We start from the raw sequence: 15,738 nt of genomic DNA, 5'->3' as shown, positions 1-15,738 counted from the left end.
ACAACAGAAATTTTGTTAGTTAAATTAAATGGCACATAGTTCATAGATTTGAGAACTATCATTACGAACATTTTTTTTTTAGGTCGAAAATCAACTTTAGGCTTTTAGCACAAAGATGCATGGAATATCTGCTTTGGAAAGGAAACAAACTCATTGAATATCCACTTCTAACACTTGAATGAATTTATTAAAAAATTTATGGGAAATTTTCTAAACATGACATGAGAGAAGTTTCAAATTAATTGATAAGATTATCTATCATATATTCTTCCCTTTCTATCATTGAACCTTATATCCTATTTAGCTCACTAATAAAAGATATGATCAAAATATAATTTTTTTTATAATCTCTTTTCCTTTCCTTTTTGATAGGCCAAAAATATATTGACCCCTTTAGTAAATTAATCAATTAATTAGCCAAGTTAATTAATTAGATTCAATTACATGCAATACAAACAAATCACCAACTAAGTTAAACGCAGCAGAAAATAAATTTTACACAAGTGATTTATTTAAGAATGAGGAAAATTACCGAGGCAAAAACCCTACCGGGTGAATTTAAGGTCACCACTCCCGAGAATCTACTATTATCAAAACAAGCAATTACAAGTAAAAGGAATCTCAGTACCTACTACCAACCTACAGTTGAACCCTTACTCCAATACTCAATTGGACTTGTAATGTAGCGGCAATATCTCCTTTCAATGCACGAATCCCAATACGTGACTAACCAATGATGCACGGATTCCAATACGTGACTAACACACCAACTTAAGGAAGATGTTGGTTGCAAAGTTCTTCAATTCATCCGGCCACAAAACCCTTGGCGCAAAGACGCAGTAGCTTCTAGAGAGAATATGATGAACTAGGGCAAATTCTGTCTCCTGTCACAATTTGCATGCATAATGACTTTGCATCAAGTTGCATCCCCTTATGACGGCCAGACCCTTAAAATAATTCTTATATATGTTTAGGGTTGTGAGAAAAAAAAACCCTACACAAATACTTATGGATACGCATGAAATCAAATCTGGAAATTTTAATTTTGTAATTCTCGACAGATATAGCTTTTGTCGAGCTTCAACATTAAACCTCGATAGATATGATTCTGTCGAGATATCTGTCGAGCATTAATGAACAGCACATCTTCACTTGTTTCTTTGTCAAACTTGCATGGCTTCAATACAAAACTTGAACACTTGTTTTTTGAAGTATGAAACACATTCTAGATCTATCTAATTACAAGTAAAATGCGTTTTGTCAAAGGATTAGCCAATTTACATAACATATGTCTCTAACAATCTCATATCTAAGCTACAAAAGATACAAAGTTTAGAAAACTTTGTTTCAGTGGTCATCCAAGGTACACAAGTACCAATATACACAAACACACTGTTTTTTTTTTTTTTCAATTTTTTTTTTTTTAATTTTTATGACAAACAAAATAAAGCAAAATTGAAAACAAACAAAACAAAAACATGTTAAACAAAACAAAGCATAAAACTAGATTGACTCAAAATCAAGAAAGCAAAACAAACAAGTAATGCATAACCAAAACGGGAGAGCGAGAAAAAGTGATTGAATCACTTTGAGCCTTTTTCATTCCACACCTTGGAGGAACTTTTCCTTTAAGCGATCCGTTGATCCTAAGGAGAGGGGGAAGAATTGAAACCGTTCAAGTTCAAAAGGAACATGAGGGCCTTGAGAATATCTCCAAGAGGAGCAAAAGATGATGGAAACTGATTCTAGTTTCCAGACGAGAGCATACTATTGCTTTGTTGAGTGACTAACCACTTGTAGCAATTTGGACGAGTATGCCCTAAAGCTCTACAGTGATGACAGAGATGCGGCTTCTTCGGTTGAGACATTTTGTTGTTTACCTTTTTGTTGTTTGCCCTTGTCTACATTCTCATTAGCTATTTCAATTTTACATTCATTGTTCTTAGAATTAACATTATTAGTAGGTGAGACAAACACAGTAGTACTAGAAAAGGCAATATTAGGAGAAGAGAAATCATACCCCAAACCAGTTTTATCAGAAGCAGCTTTCTAAAAGCTAAGCATCTCATCGAGCTTTGCATTGGAAGTCCTCTTCAATTGAGCTCTAACCTAGAACAGTTCTGCTTCAAGCTTCTTTGTCCTTTCAGCAAGGAAGTTGTTCTCGAACCGCAAAGCTCCAATGATATGATTTGCTTCATCAACCTTTGTAGAGAGCTCCTCTCAATCTAGCTCCACATCACTCAGCTTCTTGGTGGCCAGCCTATAAAGTTTCTCATGCTTCTCGGAAACCTTGTACAACTTAGCATAGGATGTATGGATGTCTTCTTGTTCATCCATTTTCTCAAACTTAGACTCCACCAAGTTCTTTTCTTCATCTTGTTCATCCATTTTCTCAAAGGCAATGAAGGCATTCAAGATTCCCTCGTCATCATTGTCGTCTAACTCATCCTCAGGCTCAATGTCACTTAAGGTAGCAGCAAGAGCCTTACTTTTCCCAATTGTCTTGAGATATGTTGGACATTCTTATTTCATGTGTCCAAAACCTTAACATCCGAAGCACTTTAGTCCAGAGGGAATGGTGTACTAACTGCCTTCCTTAGCATCATTTTCTTCTCTGTCTTGGCTCTTGAACTGAGACGAACTGGATTGCTTACGGTCTTTGTCGAATCCTTTCACATTGACATTCTTCATGAACTTTTTGAATTGCCTAGTGATGTAGGATTTCATCTTGGAATCTTCATCATCAGGAGACTCATCAGTCTCATTGCTCTTGGCCTTCAGTGCCATGCTCTTACTTTTGCTCGCTTTCCCGATCCTAGTCACACCCAATTCATAGTTTTGCAAGTTACCAACCAGCTTCGTCAAAGAAATTTTGTCAATGTCCTTTGATTCTTCAATGGCAGTGATCTTGGCATGGAATCTCTCAGGCAGACATCTTAACACCTTTCTTACAACCTTGGGTTCGAGAATAGTTTCCCCAAGATTAAAGGCTGAGTTAATTATGTCTTTTAGCTTGGCATAGAACTCATCAAATGACTCATCCTCCTCCATTTTAATTTCTTCAAAGCTCGTAGTAAGCCTTTGAAGCTTTGAATCCTTGACAGCCTTAGTCCCTTCATAGGTTGTCTAGAGGATAGTCCATGCTTCCTTAGCAGTTTTAGTGGAAGATATCTTCTTAACCTCCTCATTCATGACCGCACTGAATAAGGCATTCAAAGCTCTACTGTTGAAGTTCGTCGCTTTGATCTTAGCCTCATCCCAATCAGCCGACGCTTCCTTTGGCTTAGTCCAGCCAATCTCCACAGCTTGCCACACCTTCTCATCTAAAGACTACAAGAAAACTCTCATGCGTACTTTCCAGTATGCATAGTTAAGGCCATCAAATAAATGAGGTATAATTAGAGATTGTCCTCTATTCATGACAAATAAGGGTCAATGGATCACACAGTAAAGATTAAAACCTAATCAGAGTGTACCCACTCTGATACCATTTGATAGGCTAAAAATGTATTGACCCCTTTGATAAACTAATCAATTAATTAGCCAAGTAAATTAATTAGGTTCAATTACATGCAACAAGCGTGGTAGCACAAACAAATCACCAACTAAGTTAAACGTAATGGAAAATAAATTTGACACAAGTGATTTGTTTATGAATGGAGAAAACCACGAAGGCAAAACCCCACCAGGTGAATTTAAGGTCACCACTATCGAGAATCCACTATTATCAAAACAAGCGGTTACAAGTAAAAGGAATCCCAGTATCTGATAACAACCTACAGTTGAACCCTTACCCTAATACCCAATTGGACTTGTAATGTAGCGGCAATCTCTCATTTTAATGCACGAATCCAAGTACGTGACTGACTAATGATGCATGAATCCCAGTACGTGACTAACATACTAACTTAAGGAAAATGTTGGCTGCAAAGTTTTTCAGTTCATCTAATAATGAAGATCAGGAAGCTCCTTGTTCACAAAACCCTTGGCGTAAAGACGCAGTAGCTTCTAAAGAGAATATGATGAATTAGGGCAAATTCTGTCTCTAGTCACAATTTGCATGCACAATGACTTTGCATTAAGTTGCATCCCATTATGACGGCCTGACCCTTAAAATAATCATTATATATGTCTAAGATATTGAGAAAAGAAATCCTACACAAATACTCATGGATATGCGTGAAATCAGATTTGGAAATTTTAATTTCGTAATTCTCGACAGATACAGCGTAAGGAAGATGTTGGCTGCAAAATTCTCCAGTTCATCCAACAATGAAGATCAGGAAGCTCCTTGGTCACAAAACCCTTGGCGCAAAGACGCAAGAGCTTCTAGAGAGAATATGATGAACTAGGGCAAATTCTGTCTCCGATCACAATTTGCATGCACAATGATTTTGCATCAAGTTGCATCCCATTATGACGGCTTGGCCCTTAAAATAATCCTTATATATGTCTAGGGTTGTGAGAAAAGAAATCCTACACAAATACTCATGGATATGCGTGAAATCAGATCTGAAAATTTTAATTTCGTAATTCTCAACAGATACAGCTTTTGTCGAGTTTCAACATTAAACCTCGATAGATATGATTCTGTCAAGATATTTGTCGAGCTTTAATGAACAACACTTCTTCACTTGTTTTTTGGTCAGACTTGCATGGCTTCAATACAAAACTTGAACACTTGTTTCTTGAAGTATTAAACTCATCTTAAATCTACCCAAGTACAAGTAAAGTGAAAGGATTAGCCAATTTACATAATATATGTCTCTAACAATCTCACATATGTCCTAACATTTTTTTTAATAAAAAGGCAAACAAGAAGGGTTTTTTTTGGGTTGTCGTTTAGCAATAAAATTAATTGGTGATAACAAAGTAGAGATTAAACACATACTCATTTTTGTAATGCCAACTAGATATATGGCTGGCTTCATTTAGGGCTGCCCTCCAACTCTGCACCTTCTCTTTATTATCCTTGAATTTTTTTTCATACTTTGCGAGTGCTTCTCCAAACTTTTCCTGTTGGTTATGTACATTTGATGGATCCACCTTGTAAAAAACCGGTAACACCACTTGGCCATTATTCTTACACTCAAGAATCTTGACAAGTTCGTCCAAACACCAAGTGGAGGATGCATAGTTTTTAGAGAATACAATTATTGAAATCTTTGAACTTTCAATAGCTTCAAGAAGTTTAGCGGAAATTTTTTCTCCTCTCTGAAGCTTATCTTCCATGAAAGTGTTAATACTATTATGACGCAAAATACCATTCAAATGGCTAGTAAAACCATTGCGGGTATCTTCTCCTCTAAAACTCAAGAACACATCATATTTGCATCGTTGGGTGAAAGAGGAAGAGGAGGTTCCTCTGGTGGTCAAAAGGGCCATTGTGATTTTGATGCAAAGACAGTTGAGAAAATCTAAAAGGAAGAGGAGAGGAGAAAGAATATAAAGATGTGACAAAATTAAAATTATAAGAGTTTAAGAAGCAAAGTGAATGAGAAATTAAAAATGAGAGATATTTCACAATGGTTTTTTGAGAGAGAACGAGAATTGGCTGAGAATGAGAGAGTCAATGAATTGAATGTTAGTTGTTGTGATGCCAGGCTAAAATAAGTAGTATCTTTTTTATTGGTAAGTGATTTTTTTGGGTACACGCGCTTACTTTGATCCAGGAAGGTTCGAAGAAATCTCTTTGCCTGCCTACAAAATACTCCATTATTAGTAATCTGCTTCCAGTTCTAGTTCTAGATGACTTAAAAGGTTTTTTGGGCCTTAAAAAAGAACATTTTTCAATGATCCATTTCATTAGTTTATTATATCTGGGAGACTAGGACATAAATATATTTGGCAGATAGAGTAGTTAGAGATAATATTTTATATCTGGCAGGTGGCCGCCCAAGCTGAAAGCTGATTTGAATTTTCTGATCCAGGAAAGTAAGAAGAAATTATTTGTTGGACTGGGTGTAAAATACTCTGCATTTCACTTTCAGACCTGGTTGAATTTATCTGTATGACCCAATAAACAATCAATTATACTTTGTCTCTATGAAATGCAGTCTTTTTTTATTTTTTTTCTTTTCTCACCTAAGATTCTTCTTTTCACACAAGCTTTCTTCTTCTTTTTTATTTTATTTTATATATGTACATGTTTGTATGTCATGATACGTTTAACAGATACCGTGACAGGGAACGAGGGCAAATGACATGTTGATTGTTGAAGTACGATGGTGATGTCAAGGTAGTAAAGAACACTGTTTTGGTCCTGGTTGTAATTTTTGCCCGTTTGTGTTTCCAAGTGGCAGACAAGAAATTAGTCTTTCATCTGGTTTGGCTGCTTAACTAGGTTAGTCTGAACTTTACTTGACCTGGGTTTTATATCCAAATCTACCAATGTGTTAAATTAAGGACCTTTTATAGAAGTTAAACTATGAAGACTAACACGAAGTGGCATGGCTAATGGCTTGGATCCAAATCCTCTCTGGTTAAATGTTAATAAGAGATGAATCTATAAAAAATAGTTAGAAGAAGTAAAGTATATTTCCACACTCTGACAAAATAACAATCATTTATAAACATCATAACGCCTCTCTAATCTAAGTCTCCCAATCTTATGATACCCAATTAACATCTTTTTCCCCCTCTGTTTTTGCCAACAAATGCCCCTCCTCATCACGTGCCTCCATCTTCCTCTTCCAACCAGCATGAGCAGTAGTTGGCAATCCTTACAGTTAGTGAAACTAAAAGCCTCTTAACACTAACCTCCCTTGTATTCTCAGTAAACAACTTCCTTATCAAGCATATCTTATATCTCTGTGCGTTATCCCGAAATAAGCCACAAATTTCTTTCTTTGTGGAGCATAGTTAGGTCCCTTTTTAATGAGTAGCCGTTCCATTCACTAGAGCATAAGTAGTTCAAAAATATAAGCGGTAAGTACATGCAAACAATTTAAGTAATGGTTTTAAAAGACAAACAACACCAAGCTGAAAGGTTTAAGATATTTACCAAAGACATGAAATGGACCCCCAAGAAACGATAAGACATTCAAGAAAATTCACACACTTTGAGAGCCTAGTGATTATTCAGTGATTATTCGAGTAGGTAGATAGATACACTCCCTTGATTTCTATCCAGAACATTGAATCAGCTTTTATGATTATTGCTGCAACCCATCCATTTATAGCGCAATATCAAAAACCAGATTCTAAGCTTTATATGGTTGTTCAATTTAACAGTTTTAAATTAGCCACTTTTTTGTTCTGTAGCAAACTAAGGCAGTGTTTAAATGTAATGCTAAATAAATTATCAAGGTTTGATTAAAAAAAAAAAATGGTGCTTGGAATATTCCTGTGTTTAAATGCAGTATTCAAAAAGGTAATTTAAACAAATTTTCCAGGTTAGAGAACGAAAATTAATTTAGTGAATAGAAATTCTTTTCCTTTTAAAACATCAAACAATGAAATACTTAATTTAACTTTCCCATACCTAGCTAGTAGTAGTTGCCATAAGCATATCAACAAGGTACAAAAGAATATTAATCATTATATGCTAATGATTAACTACAAACCCAAAGGACGTCTACTCCGGAAATTATTTATGTCAAATGTAAATTTCTTTTTCAAAAGTATAACAAAACCATAGAATAAGAATTTCGCCAAGAAACAATCACAAATCCGAAAGGACAATAGTTGAATTATTAATAAAAACTCATAGACATGATTCTCAAAAAAAGAAAAGAAAAAAAGAGAGACAAACATAACAATATTGGTAGAATTCGAGTAAATGCATACATACACATCTTTAAGGTTCCAAAATATAAACTAATATTATTTTTATCTCATTACTGCTAGCAATGATTAAACTCAAGTATATTAGTTCCAAATTCAAGCTGTATATACTTATTTGTCACCTGCGCCACTTGAATTTATTGGCAACACAAATTGTAGAGGTTGTCAAATTAAAATTTTGATAGTGTTTGGCTCACCTCAAAATGAAAGGTAAGTTAAGGGCAATTCAATGGTTAAAACTTAATTTTTCAATCTAAATTCCATGTCTATGCACTGTATTCTCAGAGATTCTGGCATTTTACCCTTAATTTTTAAAAAAATTGGCAATATGCCCCTGTTTGCAAACTATATAGGAGCGTGCCCCTATTTCGATACTCGATTACCCTAAAATCGAGTTCAATTAAATACTCGAATTGTAAAAAATCGAGTTATGCCTGATCAAACTTTAAAAAAATAAATAAAAATAAATAAAAAATTGCATGGAACTCGAGTTTCAGAAAATCGAGTTCCATGCAAAAAAAATTTTATAAGTGTCATCGTCCCATATTCAAGGAGCTCTATAGTGGCGTTTTTAAGCCCTATAGTGACGTTTTAAAGCCCTATAGCGGCGTTTTCCTGCAAAAAAAATTTTTATAAGTGATCACCCTGTGCTGTGAGCCTTATAGTGGCGTTTTTATGCCCTATAGTGACGTTTTAGAGCCCTATAGCGGTGTTTTTCTACGAAATTTTTTTAGTCCCCATACCAGATTAAGGGAACCTATAGTGGCGTTTTTAAGCCCTATAGTGGCGTTTTAAAGCCCTATAGTGGCGTTTTGAAACTCGACTTCCCTAAAATCGAGTTCTATGCTTTTTTTTTTTTTTAGTTTTATTCGGCATAACTCGATTTTCTACGAATCGAGTATTTCATTGAAACTCAATTTTAAGGTAATCGAGTATTGAAACAGGGGCATATCCCTATATAGTTTTGAAATAGGGACATATTGCTAAATTTTTTGAAAATTAAGGACAAAAGGCTAGAATCTCCCTGTATTCTCCCACAAAGAAATAACACAATATCGGCCAGATTTAAACTTTAAAGCAACCAAGTTCAAAGGTGTATGTTCGAAAATTAAAACATGCAAGTCCAAGAGAAAGCACAAACAAATAACAAAAATACCCAAGAAAGCCCATTCAGACATTTTTACAACCATTTCATCCGCACTAATTAATGTACCTGAAATTTCGACACAAAGAAGAAGTTGCTTTTAACTTTCACCTTCTCCCCTCTTTCCTCCAAGTTCCTAATCATCAAGGCATATTGCCATTCATCAATCAAGTATAAAACAAGAACAACAAATCATAATGCAACCAATCAACAAACTGAAACAAAAAGGGTTTGAAGTACTTACAAGAGCTTTAAGCAGTTCTGACGAATCCCAAAAAGGATTGCATATATTGTTATCTTTAGTTCAATGCATAAAACCATGCAATGTTTTAGTGAGATCTAGGGACAGATCGAGTAGAGCAAACCAACAAAATATAAAGTTGAAGAAGAAGAAGATTCGTATGAGTAACTGGTGGAGGATGGGGAAATATGAATGAGTGTTGAGGAATAGAAAGCTACAGAAGAGTCCATATTTAGTTTTCTTTCATGAGATACAAAACAGTGGATAGAGGTAGAGTCAAGAGCAATTATATGATATGTTGACTGATTCAAGGCTTTACCTAGAAAGAAAAAAACAGAGATTATGTATTCTAATATTGCGCATTATTACAGTAACAAATCATGTTTTAATAGTTTCAATCGTGACAACAAATTCGGCGACAACAGAACCAGTGCCATCAGTGAAAAATTTAAATAAATAAAATAAAATCCTCAACAATATAATTAATATGTTGAAATTGTTGCTATATGTGCGTACATTTATTTTGTTATTTGAACAATTCACCCCATCATTGTTTACTAGTTAATGATTCAGTAACGCTGGAGATGCCATTGACATTTGGTTTCCTTACCCCATGAAGGTGTAAAACTTAACTAAAGTCTTTAATTAAAGTTTAATTAAGGGCATTCCACTCTCCACGTACCAATAATGTTCAAGCTTTTGTTGTTTTCTTGGGTTTCTCCGAGAGAGAACTTTTTTGAATGGGTTGCTTTTGGTTTTTAATTTGTTTGATGGTTACTGTGTAGTAGGGTGTATTTATCAAAAGGATAATCTCAGATTCATTTCCTAATGGCAGGGAATTGAGTTTTTTTTTTTTTTTTTTTTTTTTTTTGAGATAATATAGACAGAAGACAAGGGAGATGGGGAAAGAAGGAGTGAAAAGACAGACTTACAACATTAACACTTACAAAAAGGTCAAACTTTTGAAAATACTAGCGAGGCTTATAAGGAAGAGTATGTCTTTAAGCTATCAAAATAACCCAGGTTATGATCCCACTAATCTCAAATAAAAATTTCTTTATATCTTAAAATAAAGCTAATTTTTAAAAAATTGTTTTTAGTTATTTTTCTTTTTTCCTTTTTTTCCTCAAATGAGCTTCTAGTAATGAATAAGTATACAAAATAGATCAAGTTCTTTATAACTCAGCAATATTGACTAGTTTTTTCTTTATGAAGAATGCCACAGTTTTGAATTCGCATTCTCCACATATTATGATAATTAAATCATAAAAAAAAAAAAAAAAAAAAAAAAAAAAAAAAAAACTTGGTTCTCAAAATATATATATATACACACACATATAGTAAACAAAACAAAACAGTATAGTTTAAACTTAATAGACTGGTCTCTTTCCCAAGAGAGATTGAGCTTCTAACCTTTTATTTGTTTTTTATTTTATTTTTATTTGAACCTATTGTGGGACATAAATCCCAAACTAAAACATTTCTAGTTGTATTCCTTTCTTGCAGTCTTCCAAAAAACACCTACAAATGTTGCACCCATACTTAATCTGTTTTGTTTTTGTTTTTTTTTTTTTTGTTTGTTTTGGCTAAATCTTTATCTGTATCTTTTTAATCCTTTTTTTCAATCTTGTTTCACATTTTATTCATTGTTACTTATTTTTTAGTCAACATTGAAGGACTAAACAAACCAGCCTTACAACCACTATTCATCTCCCAAAAAAAAAAAAAAACCACTATGCAATGAGGGCGGTGTTCGGACATAGTGGACGTGATTGGTCCAATATTATTTATCCTTATGGTGGGCTAAGAAACCCAGAGACAATACAGCGGTTGTGTTCAGAACTGACTCAGCGTAGCCCAATAAACAGGGATGAAATTACTCTAAGACCAAGTGGACCAAGGGCCCATAGACTAGTCCGTTACAACAAAAATTGGGTGAATTCAATTTCAAACAAGCCTGATGCGTAGGTCCATCAATAATCTTGAAATCAGGTCCACATTAAAAAGTCCAACTAATGTGGACTCACTTGGGAAAACAAGTTAGGAGTTAAATTAGTACTGTCAAATTCCCTCACTGATTTGAAATTTCATTTCTCTTCAAAAAATCAATGCCCATCATTAAGAAGTTGTAAGATTACCAAAATCAAATTTTGTAGTTCCTTCTTCGCTTTTGAACTTCAAGAAGATTATAGTAATTTTATGACCCAATTTTATTTCGGATCAAGTTTTACAATAATGTAAGTATCTGGATGACTCAAAGCAAAGAATAGCAAAGAAGAAAAAATGTTGTTTTATGAAGCTCAAATATTCCCAGAAAAATATTGGAAAAGGGTCAGACTAAAGTTCATTTACTTTATCTATACTGTGACCCTCTCTATTTTTCATCAAATTTTACAAGTAAATGATTATCAACATTCCTTATAGCCTATTTTTATAACAGGATCAATGATAGGATAATAAGTATAAAGGCCCACACCAAGCATCTTGTTGACTCTTCCTAAACAATGTAACTCTGAGGCTTAAATTTTGGACTAATGGACTAATGGCCAATACAGCCCCAATCCTCCATTCTCACTCATCAAAGAGTAGACCCACCATCAAGCTTATCCACCATTCTCACTCATCAAAGACCCACTTATAGCCTCCAAAACTAGAAAACTACCCTCCATTAATACCCAAAACAAAAACCCAAAAAAACAACTAGAGTTCTCAACAAACAAACACAGAGAAGAATTCTCAAGAAGGAAACTCACCATCAAACTCCTACAAGCAAACACCAAAACACAGAAAATTCCCTTCCTCCTCACCAAAGAAACACCCAAACAACAAATACAACCAAAAACACCAACCACTCTATCAAATCCCTTCCTACTCAGAAAACTCAAAGAAAGGATTGAAAATAAACCATCAGCAACAACCAAGTCAACGCAATACATCAAGCAACAACAAAGAGACTAGGTTTGGAACAGCGGCAAGGCTTGGTCTAGTGATGGCACTTGAGATGGTGTCCACTACTAGAAACTCGGCAGCGCGTCACTAGAAGAAATAGTTTATCTTGCTCATGCGCAGGTTCCATGATATTTACATAACAACAAGATATGAGTTGTATGTGTGCCTTCAAGCAAGAATGGACATCTATCACCTTCTTGACATCAACCAATGTACCCCAAAAGCAACAAAACAAAGGCCCAATAATCATGATCCACTAAACAATGAACCAAAGATGGTCTACTGATTTACAACTGCCCTTGCATATATACAGCACGAATTGACCAATTCCATTATTGTGCAGCCTTTCAATGAGCGTTCCTTGAATGAAAAACCTATTTACATTCTCAGTGTTGATATGAAAAGGCTCAATTGACATGGTGAGGAATAAGAACTTTGAGGCTTTGCATCCGTCTGGAGGAGTAAAAGCAGTGGCTGTGGTTCTTGAAACCAACATAAAGGGAATTATTAGTGGTAATGGGGTTGCTCTTATACAGAGAAAGAATTTTTTGGTGCCAACAAGTTCCAAAAGGCACCTGCTACTTGCAAAAAAACAAAAATGCTTGCCTGTATTTACTCTTTCATCAAAAACCTCTGCAGAAAATTATTGCTTGTGGTAATCTTGATAGGCAAAATTACATTGTCATGTTCTGAGCCTGATCATGATTTAAATTGAGCCTAAAAATTATTCAAGAAGATTTTTATTAGTACTGTCTTATAGGTTGCAATTAATAGTTTTGATAAATTCCTTGTACATATGTCAGAACACTTAAAAAGAATTTTTTGTGCAAGCAAATAGATACAATATATTGCTGACATATTTTTTTTTTTTTCAATTTATCACGGTCTTATTTTCCCTGTGAATTGTTGCTAAGTTTTATTTCAAATTTCCAACCAACCTGAAGTCATTGATGATTTTGTATTTTATCCTACAGAGGTAAGGATTGCATTGGAGTATCTTCACTGTCAAGGTAATCTAATCTTGATGATGTCTAAAGTGATGAATTTCAAAAGTGAGAATTCAAAACATATTCTAAGTTATAATTGATTTGTTGAAGGAACTTTTTCTTAGACAACTTGACTAATATAGTACTTTATCTAATAGTTTACAAATCCCATTATGCCACAGTATTTTGCTTCTCCAGATGAGCCTGTGTCAACTTGTTGTCACTGATCGTTATGTGAATTTTTCTATCACAACTTTGGAAGAGTGGTCCTTGTACCTGCATAATCATACCTCAAATAGCCAAAATATTCTAAATACTGCAATTTCTGCTGCTTAAAATTTTCCAGCATATTTTAGATTCAATTTCAATGTTTGGCTGCACAAGCATCTGTAATGTAAAAAGTGCAATAATACAGACTTACTTCTTCATGCTTTTACTGAATCTAGAACTGTTTTCCTTGCAAGGGTATTTCATAGGGATTTCAAGCCTAAAAATGTTTTACTCGTGAACAATGGGCACATTCCTTGACAGATTATGATTTGTCATGTTGACATTTGAAAGCCACGGGTATTCTAGTTATCTAATCTTCTTAAGCATATATAATCTCAGGGAAAGGGGGGAAATAGAGATTTTGAAACAAAGGTACTGCATAGATCCAATATATTTTGAGATGCATTAGAATAAATCTGATAAAATCGAGTGCTGATGTGCACATTTTTGTTCTACATCAAGATACTGTTAACAGGTAGTGGTGGCAGTGGTGATAGGGCAAGAGGGTAAAGATATGTTGGGGGACGATAGTGATGTCAAGGTTGTAAAAAATACAGTGTTTTGGTCATGGACGAATTGGTGAACATTTCTATTTCTTAATGTTAACCACCTCTCATTTGAGTCCTAGGAAAAGCAACAATGCTTTCATCATTTTCTTTGACACCTTGGCTACTATTGCTGTTCAGTCTGAACTTTATCTTGACATGGGATTATATATTTAAATCTATCAACGTCTCAAAATCTAAGATCTTATAGTTATAAACATTTTCACTCTAATATCAAATTACAGATTAGTTTCTGAGTTAAACTATAATGAATTGAGCCAACAGTATGTATATCAAGTTTAGAAAAAAATGAAAAATGAAGACCATAACTAATACAATGTGACATGGTTTGTGTCCAAATCCTCTCTGGTCTTGCATATCAATCAATTTGTCTAATTTTTATTTTTTCTTTCTTACATCAGCTTGTCAAAAATTCAGAGGAACCATGGGTTCATCTTTTCCATGTGTCATTGTCATCCTAAAATTAATGACATTTAAGTTGCTAAAAAGTGGTAACATCTTTGTATACAAAATTAGACATTTACAATAAAATCGTACAAGTAAGCAGTAATGGATTTAGGGGACAATGAAATGATCTCTCTCTTTCCAGATTACCCATAATATAGCAAAATAAGAAACAGCCCCTGGGGCAGCCTTTAACATTGTACACACTGGCCAAAGAATAATTCAAGAAGCTGTATAGGGAATGTAATAAACGGTGAGAAAGCCGCAGCATATCCTTTGCTCTTTTTTTATGGATGAATTACAAAACTTTAATTTCACTAATGGTAAAATGAAAGCTTGTTGGATAAAAATCAAAACTCTTTACATTTTGCTTATTAAAGTTAGATACATCACTTTAGTATGTTTTTCTCTCGTAACTATTGGTGTTTCACAATTTCCATTAGTCATCCACTTTATAGGTCATCTCAAAATAATAGATTGAAATTGTCAAAAACTAAATGAGTAAAGGAAAGATCAAATATGAATCATTATGGACGAGTAGAAAGCTTCAGATGGTGTCCATATTTATTTTCTTAATTTATCTTTCTGGGGATACAAAACTATGGGTAGAGGCAGATACAAGAAGGATGTGATATGCTTTAACTAATTTACAGCTTTACCTAGGGACTAAAAACAGAAAATATGGATACTTATGAATTCTGATATTTCATGACAGTAACAAATTATGCTCTAACAGTTTCAATAGAGACCACAGAAGAGATGCCAACAGTACTATATATCCAATCTCACCAACTAAGATTTGAAAGCAATACAAGTCAAATACATAGTGCAGAAAGCATTTAGTGGAGATGAGGTGTGAATGTGCAGTGGTTGATTCAATGTTATCATAAGTTAGGGATTTTCAGTCTCAATGGTCCTAATACTAACCTCAATTACATATCTCAATTATGTATACTTAATCTATTGAAATTGTTGCATATGTGGGTACATTTATTTTGTTATTGAACAATTCACCTCATCATTGTTTACCAGTTAATGATTCAATAAGGCTTAAGATGCCCCTGAAGTTATTACAATAATACAAGGTTTGTACTTGTTTATACAAAATATGTCAATGTTAGAGTTGACAATTGGTTTGCTATGATGTTATACAAGTTATTGATACCCTTGCATCCAACAATCTGGAATTATGTCTTGATGTGCTAAACGGTGATATCACAACACTAGTTGATCTTAATTCTGAACTCCCTGCCAATGGAGATTTCACTTATGCGGAAGCATAGCAAGGACATCCATAAACTACGAGGTATTGTATAAAGACCAAAAAAGAGAAAAGGAAATAGAGGAGAAGAT

General features: G+C 34.2%; 2 protein-coding genes across 4 annotated transcripts in view; both read right to left on the bottom strand.

The window, feature by feature from the left end:
* LOC126717396 (disease resistance protein RPV1-like) overlaps nucleotides 1-15,738 on the bottom strand; it is a 206,061-nt gene that overhangs the window by 62,649 nt on the left and 127,674 nt on the right. The gene's annotated exons all lie outside the window — the stretch shown is intronic.
* LOC126717401 (TMV resistance protein N-like) lies at nucleotides 4,814-5,530 on the bottom strand. The gene has a single exon (XM_050419141.1). The coding sequence runs from the start codon at nucleotides 5,383-5,385 to the stop codon at nucleotides 4,855-4,857; it is 531 nt and encodes a 176-aa protein (XP_050275098.1). The 5' UTR covers nucleotides 5,386-5,530; the 3' UTR covers nucleotides 4,814-4,854.

Source organism: Quercus robur, chromosome 3 (genome assembly GCF_932294415.1).
Source record: "Quercus robur chromosome 3, dhQueRobu3.1, whole genome shotgun sequence".
NCBI classification, from domain to species: domain Eukaryota; kingdom Viridiplantae; phylum Streptophyta; class Magnoliopsida; order Fagales; family Fagaceae; genus Quercus; species Quercus robur.
Note: the sequence above shows the minus strand (reverse complement) of the source record. Positions and strands in the feature narration are given on the sequence as shown.

Coding starts and splice junctions, on each gene's coding strand:
- LOC126717401 (XM_050419141.1), bottom strand. CDS start 5,385: ATGGCCCTTTTGACCACCAGAGGAACCTCCTCTTCCTCTTTCACCCAA.